General features: G+C 47.9%; 1 protein-coding gene and 1 non-coding gene across 2 annotated transcripts; both read right to left on the reverse strand.

Annotated features, from left to right (window-relative positions):
* Positions 1-1,088: 1,088 nt before the first annotated feature.
* Positions 1,089-5,061, reverse strand: HEY1 (hes related family bHLH transcription factor with YRPW motif 1). The gene is made up of 5 exons (XM_025478068.3): positions 4,787-5,061; positions 4,460-4,535; positions 4,230-4,313; positions 3,858-3,939; positions 1,089-2,914 (listed from the first exon to the last, which is right to left on the reverse strand). The coding sequence occupies exons 1-5, from the start codon at positions 4,873-4,875 to the stop codon at positions 2,331-2,333; spliced, it is 915 nt and encodes a 304-aa protein (XP_025333853.1). The 5' UTR covers positions 4,876-5,061; the 3' UTR covers positions 1,089-2,330.
* A 5,533-nt stretch (positions 5,062-10,594) lies between these two features.
* On the reverse strand, positions 10,595-10,697 carry LOC112678660 (U6 spliceosomal RNA). Its single transcript, XR_003147744.1, has one exon. It is a non-coding gene; the product is annotated as a U6 spliceosomal RNA (small nuclear RNA).
* Between the last annotated feature and the right edge of the window lie 9,647 nt (positions 10,698-20,344).

Consider the following 20,344-nt stretch of genomic DNA (forward strand, 5'->3'; position numbering starts at 1 on the left):
CGTAGAGAAAAGTTTGAGTGGGAGCTCGAGTTTGAGACCCACAATCACAAAAATGCTGCAGCTTCCATTCCCTTCAGAGAGACCCAGAAGCCGCCTCTCAAGTTCAAAGTCCAAACTTCTTTCTGCCTTCCTGTCTCTTGTTTTATAATCAGAGCAGGGAGGAGGAGCTCAGCGGTTGGGCAAAGGAAAGGGCAGGCTCTCTTTTGTCATCTGCCAGAGAAGGATTTCTCCCTCTCCTCGCCATCAACCTCAGGACCAAGGCAAACTTCTTGCAAGTCGGGAGACAGCACCCCTTAACTGGCAGGACTACTTTTAATGCAATGGGAGGGCACCGCTCTGCCCTTGGGGCCCAGGGGACTGCCTCTGTTCTGGCAGCGTTTTGTTCTAACCTAAAGCATTTGTCAGCTTCTTCACTCCACAGCTCAGGAGTCAACAGCAACTAAAGGGTTAAGCAAATTCCTTGAAACAAGGCAAGGAAAGACTCCTGGAGCTGTGCAGGTGCAGAATTACAGCCTGCCACTGCTCATCATGCCGAGATCCTGAGCCCCTGCATGGGTTTCAGAGACAGCAATGCTTGGCTTTTCTTGTTTTGCAATAAGAGAGAGAAAGAGAAAGAAAGAAATAAAAGGAAAAGAAAGAAGGAAAGAAGGAGAGAGAGAAAGAAAATGAAATAAATTTTCTGTTCTCTCGGCACAGAGCTATGCACAGAGTAGATGCTCTCAGAGAAAGAAAATTGTTGAGTGGTCAACATGGTTTTAAAAGATTTCATCAGGGTTCTTTCCCACCCTGCAGCTCCCACTGTGACTTGAGGTTTCCTAGGCCCCAGATGGCCAGGCCAGCGTGGGGCAGATCACCTGACCTAACAGTCAAAGGGCTGCATCTCCTAGTGGGAGTCAGGCCACAGCTCTGCGCTGTAATGGAGTCACTTTATTCAATAGCAAATGCACACGGTTTAGGATTCCCAAAATAATGAAGTTATTAAACACAAGAAAACTGGTGACCAGGTAAAAGGAAAATGAGAGGAAAAATTGATCTCTTCTGAACCAAGAAGGGGAAAGGCCAAGGCATGTAAGACATAGGCAGCAGAATAGTTTGTTCTTCCTTTTTTATTTAGTCACAACACATCAGTATAACAGAGGTCAAACCCAGTTCAGTGGAGGTCATTTAAATTACACCTGCTAAAAGAATAAACCTGTAAAATGATGCTTTGATAGCCTGAACCAAATTAAACCAAAAGAAGGCAGCAAAGCCCTTCTGAATATCTCAACAACCACGTTTCCATGCACCAAAGAGGAAAATACAACATAAAAATTTCCAATGAAAAGAGAAAACCTAGCGGTTCTGGGAAGAAGTAGGTTATGCATTTAACAGGTTCCACTGGACTATTCCATTGACGGCTTGCACCCCCGCGATCACTTATCCATGTTAACACTTGTGAATTTGAGATCCGTGAGATTGAAAATTCATTGCATTGCTTGGGGCTGGGAAATGCAGGCATATTCTATGCAATTACCTTTAGTCTCCTCCCCACCAACTCCAAATGGGGATCTAACCTACAAGTGGCTCTCTCCTAACTAAGCCAGAACTGCCAAATCCTGGCAGATGACAGCAGGGCCCCTGATGATTTATACACTCACCTGACTGCTGCAGGAGGCAGAGAATTAACTCAGTCTTCTTTCTTGGGTAAAGCTGATCATCTGATTTGTCAACGCTTTGTTCAGAAATATAAAATTCAACATAGATTCCCCACCCCACCCCAGCAGAAGAATATTATTTATACAACATCTTAATTGTCGAAATATTAACAAATAGCATCATGTTAACATTGAACTTAGTGGTTTGGAAAATTAATTCTAAAAACAGACTTCAACTATACAAGAGGAAAAACAGACCAAAATACGAAATGTTAAAATCCCCAAAACTTTGAGGCAAAAAAAAAAACAAAAACAAAACAAAAAACAAAAACAAAACAAAACAAAACAAAAAAAAACGGGATCATTCTTAGAGAGGTTTACAAAGTAATTAGCCATGAACAAATCTATTACCAAGTGTTGGTTTATACTCACTATTTCAATGTAATGTTTGGAACAAAATTTAACAACTAGCTTTTAAAAACTGCTAAGACGGGACCTGATTTTAAAAAAGAAAAAAAAAAACATTAAAAAAGAAAAAGTAAACCAACAAACCTTTAGTCTTTCAACAAAATTGATCTGAACGTGTACCTTTTCTCCTCTTTACTTTTACTGAGGACTTTAAGGTGATGTTGGCCACAGCCCAGCTCAGCTGGGCCTTTAGGTGTTCCCCTCCCTCCATCCTACAGCGTCGGGTCTTTAAAAAGCTCCAATCTCCGTCCCCCAAGGTCTATAGGGCTTGCCAAGGTTTGCGGCCTGCGTGGGTGCCGAAGGGCTCAGTGCATTGGGAGACAGGAGGTGAAAGGAGCCAAAGGAGAAGGGGAAGGCCGACAGGGAAGCCACCGAGGACAGCAGGGGCGGCGAGAGCTTGGAGGCCGAGGTGACCACGGGGAGCACCGGTCCGAGGCCGCCGCTAGGGGGCGCGCGCAAGGCGGGCGCCTCCGGATGCGCCGCAGCCAACCTGCCCTGGTGGTGCGGGTCCGTGGGCGAGGCGCTGGTGCCAGTGTTCCCGTGGCCGCTCTGGGGCAGCAGCAGGGGGTGCGCGACGTGCGGGTGGTGTCCGAAGGCGCTGCCCCAGGGGAGGTGTCCCAGGCCTGCGTGGGCGCCGCTGGCCGCTTCCCGCTGGGAGGCGTAGTTGTTAAGGTGGGAGACCAGCCGAACTCGAAGCGGGTCGGAGGCATCCAGTCCCTCAATGATGCTCAGATATCGGGCCACCTCCGCCAGGCACTCCCGGAACCCCAAACTCCGATAGTCCATAGCAAGGGCGTGCGCGTCGAAATAGCCTGAGCCGAAGAACAAAAGGGAAAAGAAAAAAAAAAAAAAAAAAAGCTCAAGGCTTTGCTCACTTCCCGCACTCCTTCCACGCCAAAGGCGGCCCTTCCCAGCAGAGAAATACCCACAGCCCTACAAACGGCACCCGACGGGTTCCCCATGCAGGTCCTGGTATTTGGGGGCCGACCAAAGCCTCTGCATTAATGGACAGGAGAGTATGTCTTTGCTAATGCAAGTTCAAAGCACAATTAGAAGCTGCTGAGCAGAAAGTGGAATTATACCCTACCAGCAGATGAAACTGCGTTCATCCCTTTAATGTTTTCCCCCAACAACAACAAAAAAATACATCAAGGACAGAGAAACCACAGAGCAGTGAAATTCATTAGACACACAGATGTAAGTTATCATCATGCAGCTTTTAGGCACTTGGTCCTGAGTAAAGCATTTTCCGGCTGGAGACAGACACACAGACCCCGGTCTCCCACCTTCTGTTAGGGCTCCTCTAATTAACCACAACAGGTTTCTTTCCTCAAGAGTCACGTGGGAGCTTTTTTTTTTTTTTTAATCCTGTCGATAAAATTAAGACCATCTACTTTTTTTTTTTTTTCTAAAGGCTTTTCCTCCAAACGTCAATAAGCAAATGTGGTGAGAGCTACCTGGATTTGATCAGGACTCTCACAACTTCAGGGCACCTCACACGTAAAAGGTCTTCTCCAAAAGAAGGTGCATTAGCTTAGTCCGGAGAGGACTGGGGTGATGAAGTCACTGGGGAAAACCCTCTGTGCATTTCAAAACGTACTGACAGGCAACTGTACACACCGCACATTCTCTCCCCACCCCCAAAGCACACAGCAAAAAAAAAAAAAAAAAAAGGCAGTGACTGCACCAATGCTGGCCTCCGGCAGCTGCTCATTCCACCCAGAGCACTCAGGGCCACCACTGGACGACGAGTACCTTTTCCTCCTGCCGTGTGCAGCATTTTCAGGTGATCCACGGTCATCTGCAGGATTTCGGCTTTTTCTAGCTTAGCAGATCCCTAGAGAAGAAAACAGCAAATAATGATAACGATAATCAAAAGAAAAGGATTGGGCACCAGGAACTGCCTAAAACGGATATGCGGGTACAGGCTTTGCAAATCATAAGGGTCCGAGCTAACGCAAAACGAGCTGCCTTCGCGAAAGATGTTGGAATCCGCGTTATGATTCATCTCCGGCACCAGCAATACGGTTATTTTTCGAGGCACGGAGGAGGTTCAGATTAATGCGGGGAAGGATCCCGAAGGTGTGGACAGCTACCCTGAGAGCTCTACCCACTTTCTCCAATTACCTGCTTCTCAAAAGCACTGGGTACCAGCCGCCTGAGCTCAGACAAACTGTTATTAATCCGGTCCCGTCGGCGCTTCTCAATGATCTGTGGCAAGCAGGCAAAACAAAGGAGGAGATTTCCATCAAGGCTGTAAATTTCAAAATGAAGCAAGGTAGTTCTTCCCATTAATTAATAACAAAACAAAAACAAAAAAAAAAAAAAAAACCAAGAAGCACTGTAAAGAGACTCACGCCTCTTCGTCTTTTCCTGGCCAAGATCTGTGAAGATGTAGTTGGGGACATGGAACCTAGAGCCGAACTCAAGTTTCTGAATGAGGAGGGGGGAGGGGGATTAAAAAAAAAAAAAAAAAGAACAAGAATCGCTGTTAAGCGAGAGGAGGTGAGAGGAGGGGTGCCCCCCCCCACGCCCTCCGCGCACTCAGGCTGTTTTGGCAACTTGGGGCCGAAAGCGCGTCGGGGGCGCCTCGGCCCGGACGGTGCCTGCCCCCCCCCGCCCCCGGGATGCGCAGAGGTCAGCGGAGGGCACCGACGCGCCCCGCGCCCGGCCCGCGGCCTCACCCATTCTCATCCGCGCTCTCCTTCTCCACTTCGACGGTCTCGTCCAGCTCGCTGTCCGAGGAGCTGTAGTCCGGGTGGGCTCGCTTCATGCTGGCTGCGCGGCCGGGGCTCCGCGGGCGGGTCGGCGCGGCGGGCCGGGGGGCTCTCAGCGGCGGCGCCTCTGCGCGCTCGGGGGCTCGCGTCCCGCGCACACTGCGCCCGCTCCCGCTCTGCCTCCGGCTAAAATTCAACCATCCCTTTCCCACGCTGCGCCCCTACTCAGGTCCCCGGGGGAAGGGCGGGAGGGGCGGAGGAGGCGGGCGAGGGGGCGGGGGGCGGGGCGGCGGCGGCTCCGGGGCAACGGCCTCCCCTCCGCCAACCCGGCTTCCCGCTCCGCTGATTGGCAGCCGCCGCGGGGCGGGCCCGGAGCGCGGCCCCCGAGCCCCGCCCCCGCCCCCGCCCCGCCCCGCCCCGCCCCCGCCCCGCGCGCCGGCCCCTGCCCGGCGGCGGTGCGTCGGCTCCGCGGGGGCTCCGCGGGGGCTCGGCCGGGGCTCCGCGGGCGGGGCGGGGCGGGGCGGGCGGCTGTGGGCCGGCGGCGGGCAGGCGGGGGAGGCCGGGCCGGGCCCCGAGCCCCGAGCCCCGAGCCCCGAGCCCGCCGCCCGCCGCGGCCCCGCCCCGCCCCGCGCGCCCCGATCGGCCTGGCCGCGCGCCAGGGCCGCGCCTGCAGCGCCGCCGGTGAGCCGCACGCGCCGCGGGCCGTGGGAAAGTGCCGGCGCCGCGGCCGCCAGCCAATCCGGGCGGCCGGCGGCGGCGACGGCGGGCGCGCTGGCGGCGGCGGCGGCGGCGCTGGGCGTCCGCATGAATGGAGAAGAATGGGCAGGCGGGGCGGCGGGGCCGCGCGAGGGCGCGCCGGCGGGGGCTGGGCGGCCGCGGGCCGGGCCCCCCGGGCGAACCTGAAATCGGAGCCCGGGCGCCGGGCGGGAAGGCTCGGCTGCGGGGCCGCCCGTGCCCGGCGGCGGGAGGCGCGCGGCTGGCGGGGCCGGGCCCGGCGCACCTGGCGGGGCGGGGGCGGGGGCGGGGGGGCCGTGCGCACGCGGCCCCTGGAACGGCCTCCGTGGTCTGCAGGGGCCGCGGCCCCCCGGGCAGCCGGTCTCGCCTCCGCAGGGCTTCCCACCTCCGGCGGGGACCGAGTGCCCCGTGCATCTAATTTCCGGGCGAGTGGAACGCTTGTTTTCTCGGCCGGCCGACTAGGTGGAGAAGGAAAAAAAAAAAAAAAAAAAAAAGACCCCTGGGGATATCCATTATGGGGTTTTTGTTTTGTTTTGTTTTTTGTTTCCAGGCCTTGGCGGCCAGATCCTCTCAGCGGGCGACAGGGTGGCGGGGCCGGGCCCCTGCGTCCCAGGGCCGCCCTCGCTGCGGGAATGCACGTCTCTGGGCCTTGCACACACGCGCGCACACGCACGCACACGCGCGCACACGGCACACCTCTGGCTTGGGTTCTCGGCGGGTCCTGGGAGCTCCGCGAAGTTACCCCAGTCCTCCAGGAGATGCGGGGGGGGGGGGGGGGCGGGGAGGTGGTTGTGTCTCCCTGGCTTGCTGCCCTATTCGAGGATTTGTAGGAGCAGCAGCCGGATGGGTGTTTTGAATTTGGAAATCCAGGATTCTCTGTCCCTTACAAAGGAGCAGAGCACTTGGTATTCCTCTCGGGTCCCTCCTTTGGCTGCTGACCTTGCAGTCCTGTCAGTGAGGGAGCCCTTGATAGATATTGAGGATAACAAAATTGTCCTCACTTTAGCAAACTGCGGCCTCTGTGTCTGTCCCCCCCCCCCCCATTAGTCTTAAGGCACTTCTGACGCCAGCCACACCCTCTGAATGGCCTGAGCCTGGTGTGTACGTTCGATTTTAACCCCTCGCCTCCACACACGCACTATCCCACCTCCTGGCTCCCACTGAGCTCTCACACTTCACTTCACCTTCACCTCCAGCCCCTCAGCCCTTCCTTCTGGCCTCCTCTGCTTCCTTGTCTAGGCTGAGGCCCTCGCTCAAGCCAGGTTGGATTTTTTTTTTTTTTCCTTTCTGGCACACCAGATGCCTTTGCTCCCTGTTTGTCCCCCTCGTGTCAGTTGTCCACCCACGATCAATCCCGTTATCTGTTTACTCTGCCCCTACTCACAGGTAACAGCTCTTGAGGGGTTGTAGAGGTTCGGCCTCCCAAGCTCCTTTCCAACCTCCACAGTCTTCAAACACTTCACTCACTGTCACCTGCCTCTTCCCGGGTTCCCAGAACCTAATAGTCCAGACATACGAGACCCTCCCCTCACTCCCTTCTGCGTTCCAGAAGTCCCTCTGACATTCAGTTTCTTCCCCCAAGGTGACAGTCCACCCAACCCCAGAAATTAGTGTGTCCACTGCCCCTCTGTGATTCTGTGCTCCCCAGCCTTGAACCTACAGTGAGTGAGCCTCTCCTGCTCTGGCCAATCCCTGCTGCCTCGCAGGGGCATGGACCAGCTGCAGATAGGTGGGTGAGAAGAAGACACAAAGTTGGGGTCAAGGACTCCGAACTCCACAGTACCTAAGCAAACTATTTCTTCCACATTCAGTATGACTTTTCTGTCAAAAATGAGATCTACATTACAGTGTTAGATTTCTCCTGCTTCTCAATCTTGACTCCCATCCATCCATCCATCCAACACCCAAGTGTCTTCGGTGTGCCCGGCCCTGTGCTAGGGCCTGAGGTTGCAGTGTTGACCCAGAAGTGGTATGGCCCCTGCTCTCCTAGAACTCGCATCCTGGCAGGGGAGCTAGACAAGGCACAGGTAAAATCACTATAGAGGGCAGCCCAGGTGGCTCAGCGGTTTAGCACCGCCTTCAGGCCAGGGCCTGATCCTGGAGACCCAGGATCAAGTCCCACATCGGGCTCCCTACATGGAGCCTACTTCTCCCTCTGCCTGTGCCTCTGCCTCTCTCTCTGTGTGTGTCTCTCATGAATAAATAAGTAAAATCTTAAAAAAATAAAATCACTATAGATGTGTTAAAGCTTGGAAGTACCTTTTGCTAGGGAAAAACAAGGATACTTCATGAGGTCTGGGAAGGACTTCTCTGAGCTTGGGAAGGCACTTCAGAACGAGGTGGCTCAGTTAGAGCCACAGAACAAAGGGCTGAGGCCCTGCCATAGGCCTCCTAGAATCAAGGAGAGAGCTGGACTGAGTATGAGGCCTAATTTTCCACCACCTGCAGAGTAGAGGGGATTTATCCCTGGAGGCCTTAAGTCAAGAACTGCTTTAGACTTCTTAGCAGTCCCCTGAGCAAGACCCAACCTGCTAAAGCAACCCCTTTTCCAACCAGAGTGGGGCTGCCTAGACCTAGCCCTGTAGTAAAGGGCCTTTTTCAGACATAGGTGGGGAGGGGGTGTTTTTCCTGTGATACCAGCCTTTTCAGATTTGCATACAGGCCCGTTTCCTTGCCTGCCTGTGGAATCTGGGTTTATTTACCCATTCATATCCAGTGGGCTGCCTTTCTCTGTGTTCTCTTGCAGAAAGGATGTTCCAGATACGCTGGAAGCAGTAGATACTTCCTATTAAGGAATTCACTCACAGGGCCAGGGCCAGGTGAGGCCTTCCCAGAGGTGAACCAGCAAGACCCCCAGAGAAAGAACCCGCCCTCAAACTGCAGTTCCAGCATTTCTGTATGAAAGAACGTTAAGGGTGGCCAATTGGCTGGAAGGGACACAAACAGTCGCTGGGTAGGGGACCACCCAGGATAAAGCCCTGAATCTTCAACTGTCTGTCCATCACGAGCTTTGGTCACTGTCAAGGTCCCTACCTTGGTGTCATCCAGGACACCAGCTTGCTAGTGAGTGCAGGTGATCATGGTGAGAGGTGCTGGAAATGGCATGCAGGAAGGCCAGAGACCACACAGCACCCCTGTAAAAGGGAGGGGCTGCCTCACTCTGGGCTTTCACGTAAGTCGTTTTATCCAGTCTGAAGCAGAACAGCTTTGTTAAAACCACTTAGAGGTGAAGCCAGCCCGTGTTCGAGACTTCTGAGTCTTGCTTGTTTATGTATTCACTTGACACAGGTATGTAAAGCCCCCACTACGTGCTGGGCACGGAGCCAGGCCTGGAGCAACGAGCTGAAAAGCCACAATCTTCATCAAGCTGCTCACGAGAGCGCGTGGCAACGATGCAGTCAGATCAGCCCTAGCTGCATGCCAGTGGGCTCGCCTCTCAATCTCTTTAAACTTAAAATGGGGATGTTAATACTAATGATTTTCTGATGTCACAGATTACGTAAGATCAGTTATATAAAGCATTTATTTTAATGGCGCTTGGCCAAGAGTAAGTACTTAATAAACAGTAGCTGTCGTTACTAGCTACTAATATACCTGATTTACCAATGAATACACTGAGCACTGGGTTACCCCTCCGTTTTCTGGTGATACTCTGTTACACATCTAATGAGGTTGAAAGGAGGGGGAAAAATAATGATCTAGAAACTGGATATATTAAAAAGTCTCTAGAAAGTCATATCCTTTAAAGACGACGAGAGAGAACCAGGGCTTTTTGCTAAGAGCACTAGGTTATTTTGAGTAGAGCTTAAAAATAAGCATCTGCTATTCATTATTAGTGAAAGTTGCGCTTTTGAGTTTCTTATTAAGGAACATCCCCTGAGCATGCGGTGATCTAAATATGGGCATGAATAAGTTGCATGCTTACCAGTTCAGAGACGGCTTCTTTAGGAGAACACCCCAAATCAGACACCACAAGACGGAGTCGCCCAAAACTGTCAGAGCAAAAGCTTGACCAAATGCCAGTTACCCTCCGTTCCTCATGCTTGCTGCTTTCCGTAGATGCGGTCTCAAACGCCAGATTGCCTTGTGGCATGTCATGCCACGCAAAAGTGCACTTCCACTATCAACTCCCCTAATTGAGGTCAGATGTAAGACGCCTTGGCGCTCGCCCTGGAGGAATCGCTTAATTGGAAACCCAGCAGGCAGCAGTGGGTACAGTGGGAGGAGGAGAGGGTTCCAAGCTGCCTGGGAGGGTTGGTTCTGAGGGACCCTTTCCTCGCTGTGGGCCCTGGAGCCCACGACCATACCTCTCCTCTGAGCCTGTTTCATCATCTGTAAATAAGAATAATCCCTCAGCTTTTGTTTTTTGGTGGTTTTTTTTTAATGTGATGAGGCAAGCATTTTATAAAATACTACACAAATGTTATGTCTTATCCTTGTGCATGATGATGATGATGATGATGGTAAGAACACGGGCTGTTTCAGCCTGAGCTTTGCTGGGCCACCTAGGAGGATGCTTCTGTAATGCATTCTTGCTCCTGCCGGTGAATTTCTGCAGGATGGGCCACTCTGTCTTTCAAAAGGGGGGAGGGGGTATTTAAAATGCTAAAATGCATTTCACAGACCATTAATCTCTCAAGACTCCGTAAATAAAAGAATCTGTTTTCAAATGCATTGGGAGATTCTTGGAGATGTGGGGACGCTGGAGAGCACACCGAGCGGTCTGTAGTAAAGAATCCTCATTTACATGTGTCTCTGCACTTCCCAAACTCATGGGCCACAGAACCCTTTTTTCATAGAACATCTGCTAATGGGCCACTGAAAAAGCATCCCCAGAAAACAGACTTGGGGAAATTCTGTCCTAGCATAAGGACAGATGCATTTTGCTTTTGACCCATAAGAAAATTAAGCCTAAGTTGAAAGCAACTTAATAAAAAGCGTTGTTGAGTTCTGGTAATAAAACTTCTGCTTTGTAAGCTCTTTGCTAACTATTCTGAGAGACCACTTTCTTTAAGAAATGTATAAATACTTTTTTTTTTTTTTAATATGGAACACGTCATGAGTTTGTGTGTCATCCTTGTGCAGGGGCCATGCTAATCTTCTCTGTATAAATTCTTTTTAATAACAAACATTTTTACAATGCTTGCTATATGCCAGGCACAGTTTTAAAGAGTTTAAATATAATTAACTGAATCCTCACACTAAACCAAGGAGGAGGAGGACCAGGCAGAGAAAAGTAGGAAATTTGCCCAAAGTCATATCTGAATCCCTGCTAGTGGCTTGATTCCATGATGCCCTCTTTTTTTCAAAGAGTAATTTAGAAAAAAAAAAGAGTAATTTAGAGTATTCTCTTCCCAATTAAAATGATATTGTTTTCTCAATTAAAGTAATTCAAATACAAATTTGTGTTTGTATGTATTCTTTTCACGATTTAAATAACTCAACTACTTTTTATTTCCAAACTTTCAAGGCACCTCTGGATAGAATTCAGATAAATCTTAGGGTATTACAAAAGCAAGTTGGTGAACCAGTACTCCTCTGAACGTGCACGGAGTTGCCTTCAATGGAAGTGAACGCCTGTTTTCCTCGTCACCCAGATGCTCATACGATACTGCCACAGTGTGTGTCTCACAACTTCCCTAGATCCTGATTCTAAGTATTTCATAATTGAGCACTTTGTGTTCATAGATATTTATTATGAATAAATCTAAGTGACTTTAAATGATTAAAATGCAAAGTGCGGCAGGAGGTTCCAGGTGAACCCCAAACCGAAACTCACAGACTCTGTCTCTGAAAATAGCGAGCTGCTAACCGCCTAGGTTGTCTGATTTGATATACACTGGAGCTTTGGTTTTATTTATTTTTATTTATTTATTTTTTTAATATTTAATTTATTTATTCATTAGAGACAGAGAGAGAAGCAGAGACACAGGCAGAGAGAGAAGCAGGCTCCATGCAGGGAGCCCGATGTGGGACTCCATCCCAGGACCCCGGGGGTCACACCCTGAGCCAAAGGCAGGCGCTCAACCTCCTGAGCCACCCAAGCATCCCTAGAGCTTTGGTTTTAGATTGAAAAGAATGCTGTTGCTTTTTGGTTTGTTTTGTTACGTTTCAATTTAGGAGCCCAGGGCAGATATGAGAAAGAAGAGAGTTGAGGGGATAGATTTTGAGTCTCAGTAGAGCAAAGGATTAGGACCAGAAGCTGAGGGAGCTGTTTGCATGATTATTCTGGTGAAAAAAAATAATGCTGACCAAGCACCCCAGTAATAACACGATTCAGGGTTCAGACAGGGTCCTCTTTCTGCAACCCCTGGCCCACCTCTACACTCACACCTACCACCAAATGGCACTGTGAGGGTGCAGGGTAATGCACCAGGGAGAGACTGGAGGCTTTGCAAAGCAGCGGTCTTAAGGACCTGGCAGTGGTGAACTCAGACCTGACCATCACTGAGGCACTGCCCAGGTAGGGCTGAGCATTGAGAAAGGGGTCAAAATCTGACAGACAGGCAGAAAGGATTACATTGTAATCTGGAAATTCATGTGACTTTGTCTGTACTCAAAGCCTAAGGAGGCCAGGCAGCATTCCAATTACAAGGGGGAGAATGAAGTGACGGGTATTCAGATATCATCCCTCCTATGTACTGAATTGTGTCCCCAACCCCCAAATTCATATATTGAAACCCTAACCCGCAATGTGATGGTATTGGGAGATGGGGCATTTAGGAAGTCATTAGGGTTTTTTTTTGTTTGTTTGTTTGGTTGGTTTTGTTGGGGGGGAAGGGGCGGTTAGAGAGGGAGGGGGGAGGAGGGGCAGAGAGACTCTTAAGCAGGCTCCATGCCCGTGCAGAGCCCGACAAGGGGCTCGATCTCACGATTCTGAGATCATGACCTGAGCAGAAATCAAAAGTCAGACAGTTGGGGTGCCTGGGTGGCTGAGTCGGTTATGCATCTGCCTTTGGCTCAGGTGGTGATCATGGGGTCCTGGGGTCCAGCCCCACGTCGGGCTTCCTGCTTAGCAGAGAGTCTGCTTCTCCCTCTCCCTCTGCCCCTCTCCCTGCTTGTGCTCTCTCTTGCTCGCTCGCTCTCTCTCAAATAAATAAAGATGTTTAAAATATAGGTAGGTTTAAATAAGGTCATAGAGTGGGGTCCTCATGATGCGATTAGTGCCCTTATAAGAAGAGACACCAGAGAGCTTGCTCTGTCTCTCTGCTATGTGAGGACACATTGAGAAGGCAGCCGTCTGCCATCCAGGAACTGTGAAAAGATAAATTTGCATTGTTTAAGCCACCCAACCTACGGTATTTTGCTACGGCAGCCAAAACTAAGAAAATTCCTATTTCAAAACGTATAGAATGTTAATATATCTCTGTAAGTAGGCATTTCTGTTATAGATGTGTTCTGTTTCACAGTTTTTATAATATATTTTCCCTTTTCAGTGATCTAAGAAGCTAAACAAAAGCTTTTTACAAATTTTTCCCACTTAAAAGGCTCCATTTTTACAGCATCAAAGATATTTTTCTATTTTTCAGTATCTTGTCTTTATAGAATGCCTTATTAATTGTAAGTTCATGAAATTGGACAAGTTGCCCCCCACCCCCCAAACAAATGGCAAAGACCTTAGTTAGTTAGTATCACCATTTAACAAGAGCTTGGGTTTTCAGCCTGGAATCTTCCTTCCTGTCCCTCTGCTTTTTGAGATACTCATCAAATGACAATGAAACTGTCTCTCTGCTGCAAGCTGTCACTGTAGGGAGCTGGCCCTACTGACCCTCTCGCTGGCACATGAGACAAATGAACCTGTTTTTTTTTTTTTTTTCAATTTATGAAAGACAGAGAGAGAGAGAGAGAGAGAGTGGCAGAGACATAGGCAAAGGGAAAAGCAGGCTCCATGCAGGGAGCCTGAAGTGGGACTCGATCCCCGGACTCCAGGATCATGCTCTGAGCCAAAGGCAGATGCTCAAGCACTGAGCCACCCAGGTGTCCCAAATGAACCCATCTTTAAGCCCTCTACCTCATCTCCCTGTCATGTGAAATGCCCAGAAGGGGTCTGGAAGTTTCCTTTGGCCAGTCTTGCAACAGTGGCCACCCCTCTGTGAACAACATTCCAGAGTGCAGCAGGCAGATGGCTTGAGCTCCTTGAGAGTACACTCTGGAGGACAGAGCTTGCCTCCTTGGATTTTAATAAAATGTACAACTGAATGAACTTTTCTTTTACCATCAGAAAACACTATAAAATATTTAACTATTTTGGCTGTTTGGGGTTTACGCTTGTTCCATTGTATTCAGTAATGACAATAATAGTATGTAGGATAAAATTAATGCATTTTTTTTCCACTTGGGAGAAAAAATAATAGAAATAGAAGGATGAGTTGGCAGTATTTGTCCTAGGGTTTAACATATGCCATAATTTTTGAAAAGCAGAATGTATTTAGCTCTTAAGGAGCTTGATTTGTCTTTGCTTCTATGTGCTGTCACCCTTCACTACCTCTGTTCATATGCAATTATCATAATACATACTGAAGTCCTTAAAACTTTTTATCGAAAGTACACAACCTCCAGGGCACCTGGGTGGCTCAGTCGGTTGGGTGGACCACTCTTGATTTTGGCTTGGGTCGTGGTCTCAGGGTCCTGGGATCAAGCCCCTGTTGCGCTCTGTGCTCAGCGGGCAGTCTGCCTGGGATTCTCTCCCCCCACCCCTCCACCACTCACTCACTTTCTCCCTCTCTCTCTCTAAAATAAATAAATAAATCTTTTAAAAAAAAAAAAGTACACAATCTCCAGATGCAGTTTTCTAAGAATCCACAGCTCTGAGTTAAAATGTTTTGTCCTCTGTGAAATGTATGACTCTCGGTAAATGTTCACACCCAATTTTAAAAGTGCATCTAACACTTTGCTGATGTCGGTGAAGCAAACCCAAAATGCTAAGACACTTCAATTATTCCTTTAACTGGTGAGCTTAACCAAAATTTCCGGAATCAGCCCATGTTAAATTTTTTTAGTACTTAATTCATACCACCTTAGTGTCTAAAATTTTCATTCAAAACACAGACTTAAAATATGCACACACACACACACACACACAAATTTATCATACTCTCCTGGTATCACTTATTGCTGATTTGCAACATTTATCTAGTTCCTCTTCTTGAAACTTGACTAGAAGAATTAGCTTTTAAATCAATGTTCTCTAACTATTAAATATTACCTTCTTTTATTCTTTCTCCAAAACTCAATCCTTACTGACAAGCTCCAAAGCACTTTTTTTTTAATTTATTCATGACAGACACACACACCCACACACAGAGAGAGAGAGAGAGAGAGAGGCACAGACACAGGCAGAGGGAGAAGCAGGCTCCATGCAGGGAGCTCGATGTGGGACTCGATCCCGGGTCTCCAGGATCATACCCTGAGCTGAAGGCAGCGCCAAACCACTGGGCCACTGGGGCTGCCCCACAGCACTTTTATAGTACAGCACATCCCTATGACATCTCACGGAGCTCCTGCGGTTGACATAGTGCTAGTAAATACCTAGTAGACATACATGCTTAAATGGTGAGGTACAGATGGGAGGACAAGAGTATCTGGAAAGAGAAATTTCACTAATAGTTCTTTGGATCTTATAATTATGAATTTAGAGGATCCCTGGGTGGCGCAGTGGTTTGGCGCCTGCCTTTGGCCCAGGGCGCGATCCTGGAGACCCGGGATCTAATCCCACGTTGGGCTCCCGGTACATGGAGCCTGCTTCTCCCTCTGCCTATGTCTCTGCCTCTCTCTCTTTCTCTGTGACTATCATAAATAAATAAAAAAACTTTAAAAAAAATTTTTAAAAAAAGATCACACACACACACACACACACACACACATACACACGCGATTTTGCTTTACAGTTGTTAAACATTATGAGTTTTCTACACACAGGGCACTTGGGTGGCTCAGTTGGTTAAGCGACCAACTCTTGATTTCAGCTCAGGTCATGATCTCAGGGTTGTTAAGACGAAGACCCAAGTCAGCCTCCATGCTAGATGTGGAGTCTGCTTAAGATTCTCTCTCTCCCTCTGCCCCTTCCCCTTCTCCCTCCCTCTCTCTGGAAAAAAAAAGTTTTCTACACAAGTCACCATATTATAAACTATAAATATTTTTCTTTCTTCAATTGGACAGTCTGGCCCACAGCACTAAACTATGGGAACACAGTACAAATCTTAGAGAAGATTGTGCAAGAGCACGTCATAGTGTCCTCTCCTTTAGCTTTTTCTGTCGGAAACAAGATCGACAGGTAAGGAATTAAAAGTTTTTGTCCTCTGTGAAAGGCCATCCATATTGTTCTCTAGGAGGAATTCTCATATCGCTTCCTCATTTTTGTTTCTTCATGAAATCTGGTCTCTAGGACTAACATGTTCAGGTGGAGGCCGGGAAGTAAGACTATGTGGATGGTGAATACAGAAAGAATTGTGAAGTAGACACTCAATGCAATGGGTCAAGAGCAATTGGCTGCCTTTATTCCCTCTACCTATGCTTGTGGCATTTATGGAGTTTAGGAGAGAAAGCAGGAGAGGGTGTGGTGTCTGTGCCTGAGGGGGGGGAAGAGGGCTTCCCGTGTAAGGAAACAGGGTGGCAGAGGGACAGTGCAGGGAAATGGGATTACCACTCCAGGAGGACAAAGAAAGTGAAACAGAGTAAGATAATCTAGATGGGTTCAGAAACAAAAGGGGGGATTTTGAATTCCATCACACATAGTTGCGGTGATACAGAAAGAAAGAGAGTCTAGAGTTGGAGATTCCACTAGGACTGAAACTGGATTAAAGCTAGGGTTTCAGGGAGGGCAAGAAAGAGGATTCAAGAAAGGAATTCTGAAATAACACGGAGCAATACTTGGCGTGCCAGTTGGTAGAGATGATAGAGCCCCGCCAGGAAGCGAATCCAGAACCAGTCCCAGGTTTCTTGCCCTAAAATGGTGATTCCCAACGTTTAGCACGAACTACAGTTATCTGGAGGGCCTGGTGCTACTGCTGCTGCTGCTGATCCAAGGACCACACTTTGAGAACCGCTAATTTAGAAGCCATTTGTCTTTGCTAGTAAAGAAACTCGACTCCAACAGAGAACAGTGGCGGAGAGAAATTTGCTTGTTTTCGTCCATCCAAAGATCGCGATGGGATATACAGTATTCAGCAATGTGTCTCGGAAGTCAGCCAGGCTCTTTCAAATGATAAGAACTATATACTTTTCTAATTAATCAGGTATACATTAAACTCCCCAATGGAGCTATTTGGACTTGGGGATGGTTTTGTTGGCAGTGGTAAAGGTTTGATGTTTTCAGAAAGTCACTGCCTACTTGAGAAACCATGGTCTCTCAAAATAAATTTCCCATGGGAAGAGCTCCATAGAGAAGAAAGGGAGCTGTTGTTCCCCCCATGTCAACTGAAATATACAGGCATCTGAAACCCAAATAAATGAGCAAATAAAAGATGAAAGCATACAGGAGATCATCCTTCAAATCCACAAAGGTGAAATAATTAAAAACTAGGTGAACATTACAGTGGTAATAATAAAACTTAATAATACATATTAATTATATAAACAAAGAAAACTGTGCTCCTCCAGGGCCTACTCCATCATTTTGTATTGAATTATGATTCACCCAAAATATATATATTCCAACTTCAGATCTATGTTTAGCTCAGTGGTTCTCAAACTTTAGCAAGCATCAGAATCACAGGGAGGGCTTACTAAAACAAAGTCTTGGGCCCCACCCACAGAGTGTCTGGTTCGGCAGATCTAGAATGGGCTCAGGAATTTGTACTTTAAACAAGTTTTCAGGCAAAGCTGCTGCTGATTGTTCAGAACCACACTTTAGGAATTGCTGGTTTAGGTCCATAGTTCCCAACTTAGCCATATATTAGAATTTTCTGGGAAGCTAGTTCTAAAGATTCCAATTCTTATACCACACCTCAAAACCATCACAATCAGAATCTCTGCGGATGGACCCCAGGCATCAGTATGTTGTTATTTTTGTTTTTGTTTTTTTAAGTTCTCAGGTGATTCCAATGTGTAGCCAAAGTGGAGAACTTCCAGTTAAAGCAGTAGTTCTCAACGATTGGTGCATGTCAGAATCACCCCGGGGACTCATTAAATCCCAGAGAACTGGCCCTTCTTCTAGATTTTCTGATTCAGTGAGTCTGGGTTGCACCCAAGAATCAGCATTTCAATCACGTTCCCAGGGGGACGATGCTATTGATCCTAGAACCATACTCAGAACCATGAGGTAGATGGACTTCGCCTGGCTGAACTTGGAATCTATTAGGGGATATGGTACCGAATACTGAAGTTTGCCTCCCCTCCACCGCCGCCACCCCCCCCCCAAAAAAAAAAAAAAAAAACAACAAAAACTGAGCATTGAGATTTAATTCTTCTGGGATGGTGTCTGGCATAAGTGTGCTGTCCATGCTCCCCGGTGATTCTAAGGTGCAGCCAAGACTGAGAATCACTGCTAAACCAAGCAAAGGTGAGGATGTACCAGTGTATGTGTCTGTCACCTGCAACGCTTGCTGCTCATCTGGGTAAATATGACCTCTTCCAACTAAAACATATTCCTGCTGTAATCACTATACGCAGCCTGTATCTTTGCTTAAGAAAAATACTACATTGAAATAAATGGAAGATTATGACAGTCATTTCTGAATTTGAGAAATAACTAGGTTAAGCCAGGAAGGGATTCCCTCCCCGCCCCTCCCCCCGCCATTGGTTGCTATAAATACAACCTACTGTCTGAATTTTTTTTTTCTGAATTTTTTTTTAATGTAACATGGTAACCCACCCCTTTGGTGATCTGTAGCTAGTCATGTAAACAGAAACATTATAACTGTTATTATAAAAGCAGTTTCCTATAAATGAGAATTCATGCTTATATCTAAATAAACTTGAAACCTGATCAAACACCCTGGCTCCAGGAAAATAACTTTGGGTTTGGACAACACAAACCAGAATAACGTTTTATTGCCAGTTGAAGTTTTTGGATATACAGGGTCATTCTTAATCATATAGTATGAGAATAGCTTGTCTGTTACAGACAGTAGAAGCTAAGATTTGTAAATGGGGTGGGGGTGTGGATGGAGAAGTAGCAGATGGAGTCAACTGTTAAGCAGAGCTTTCTTGGCCAGCCTTATGATATCAGATACCTGTTTGTAAATAATTACTTTCTACTTCAGCTTCCACTGGAAACAGTAATACCTATTGTGTTTTAGCAGCTGATTCACTAAGCTACCACTCAGGACCCTTCTAGGATATACTATGCAAGGTCCACACTTAACACCCAGAAAGACTTTAGAAATTTGGCACAGGAAAGGCTGAGAAGCCACTTCATACCAATTAAAATGGCGGTAATAGGGACACTTGGGTGGTTCAGCGGTTCAGAGTCTGCATTCCGCCCAGGGTGTGATCCTGGAGTCCCAAGATCGAGTCCCACATCAGGCTCCCTGTATGGAGCCTGCTTCTCCCTTTGCCTATGTCCCGTGTGTGTGTGTGTGTGTGTGTGTGTGTGTGTGTGTATGATGAATAAATAAAATCTTTTTTAAAAATAAAGTGGTGGGGATCCCTGGGTGGCTCAGCAGTTCAGCTCCTGCCTTTGGCCCAGGGTATGATCCTGGAGTCCCGGGATCGAGTCCTGCGTCAGGCTCCTGGCATGGAGCTTGCTTCCCCTTCTGCCTGTGTCTCTGCCTCTCTCTCTCTCTCTCTCTCTCTCTCTCTCTATGTCTATCATGCATAAATAAATAAAATCTTAAAAAAAATAAAGTGGCTGTAATAAAAAAGACAATAGCAAGTACTGGGGATGATCTACAGAAAGTAAAACCCTCATACACTACTGGCTGGGAATTAACCACCAATTTGGAAGCTGTTTGTCAGTATCCTTAAAAGTTAAACACAAACTGACCACATAACTGAGCAATTCTGTACCCAGGTATTCACCCAAGAGAAATGAAATCATGTTCACACAAAAACTTGCATGTGAATGTTTATAGCAGCATTATTCACAAATGGTTAAAAGGTGGGAACAATTCGAATGTGCGTCAACTGGTGAATGGATAAACAAAACGTGTTTATAGCTCACGCAATATTATTCAGCAAGGAAAAGGAAGCCTTTATATGTATTACAGCATAGGTGAACTTTAAAAAACATGCTAAGCGAAAGAAAACCAGCCACAAAGGACAGGGTATGATTCCATTTAGATGAAATGTGTAGAATAGGGAAATCTATAGGAGGCAAAATGGGCATTAGGAGTTGCTTAGAACTGGGGAGGAGGGGAGAGAGAGATATAGAGGAAGTGAAAGCTAAACGATGGGGCTGTTGTTTCTTGGTTTTTTGTTGTTGTTGTTGTTTGTTTTTTTAAAGATTTTCTTTATTTATTCATGAGAGACACAGAGAAAGAGGCAGAGACATAGGCAGAGCGAGAAGCAGGCTCCAGGCAGGGAGCCTGACGTGGGACTCGATCCCGGGACTCCAGGACCATGCCCTGGGCCGAAGGCAGGCGCTAAACCGCTGAGCCATCCAGGGATCCCCTGTTTCTTGTTTTTGAGAGAATGGAAATGTTTGTTTCTTTTTAAAGATCTTATTTGTTTGATATATAGAGAGAGAGGTGCGCACACCAGTAGGGAGGAGGGTCAGAGGAAGAAGCCGACTCTCCACTGAGCAGGGAGCCCGGACCAGGGGCTGAGCCTGAGTCCCAGGATCCCGAATCTCGACCTGAACGGAGAGACCCACAGAGCCACCCCGGGGCCCTGAAAATGTTCTCAGACTGG

Source organism: Canis lupus, chromosome 29, assembly GCF_003254725.2.
Source record: "Canis lupus dingo isolate Sandy chromosome 29, ASM325472v2, whole genome shotgun sequence".
Classification (NCBI taxonomy): Eukaryota; Metazoa; Chordata; class Mammalia; order Carnivora; family Canidae; genus Canis; species Canis lupus.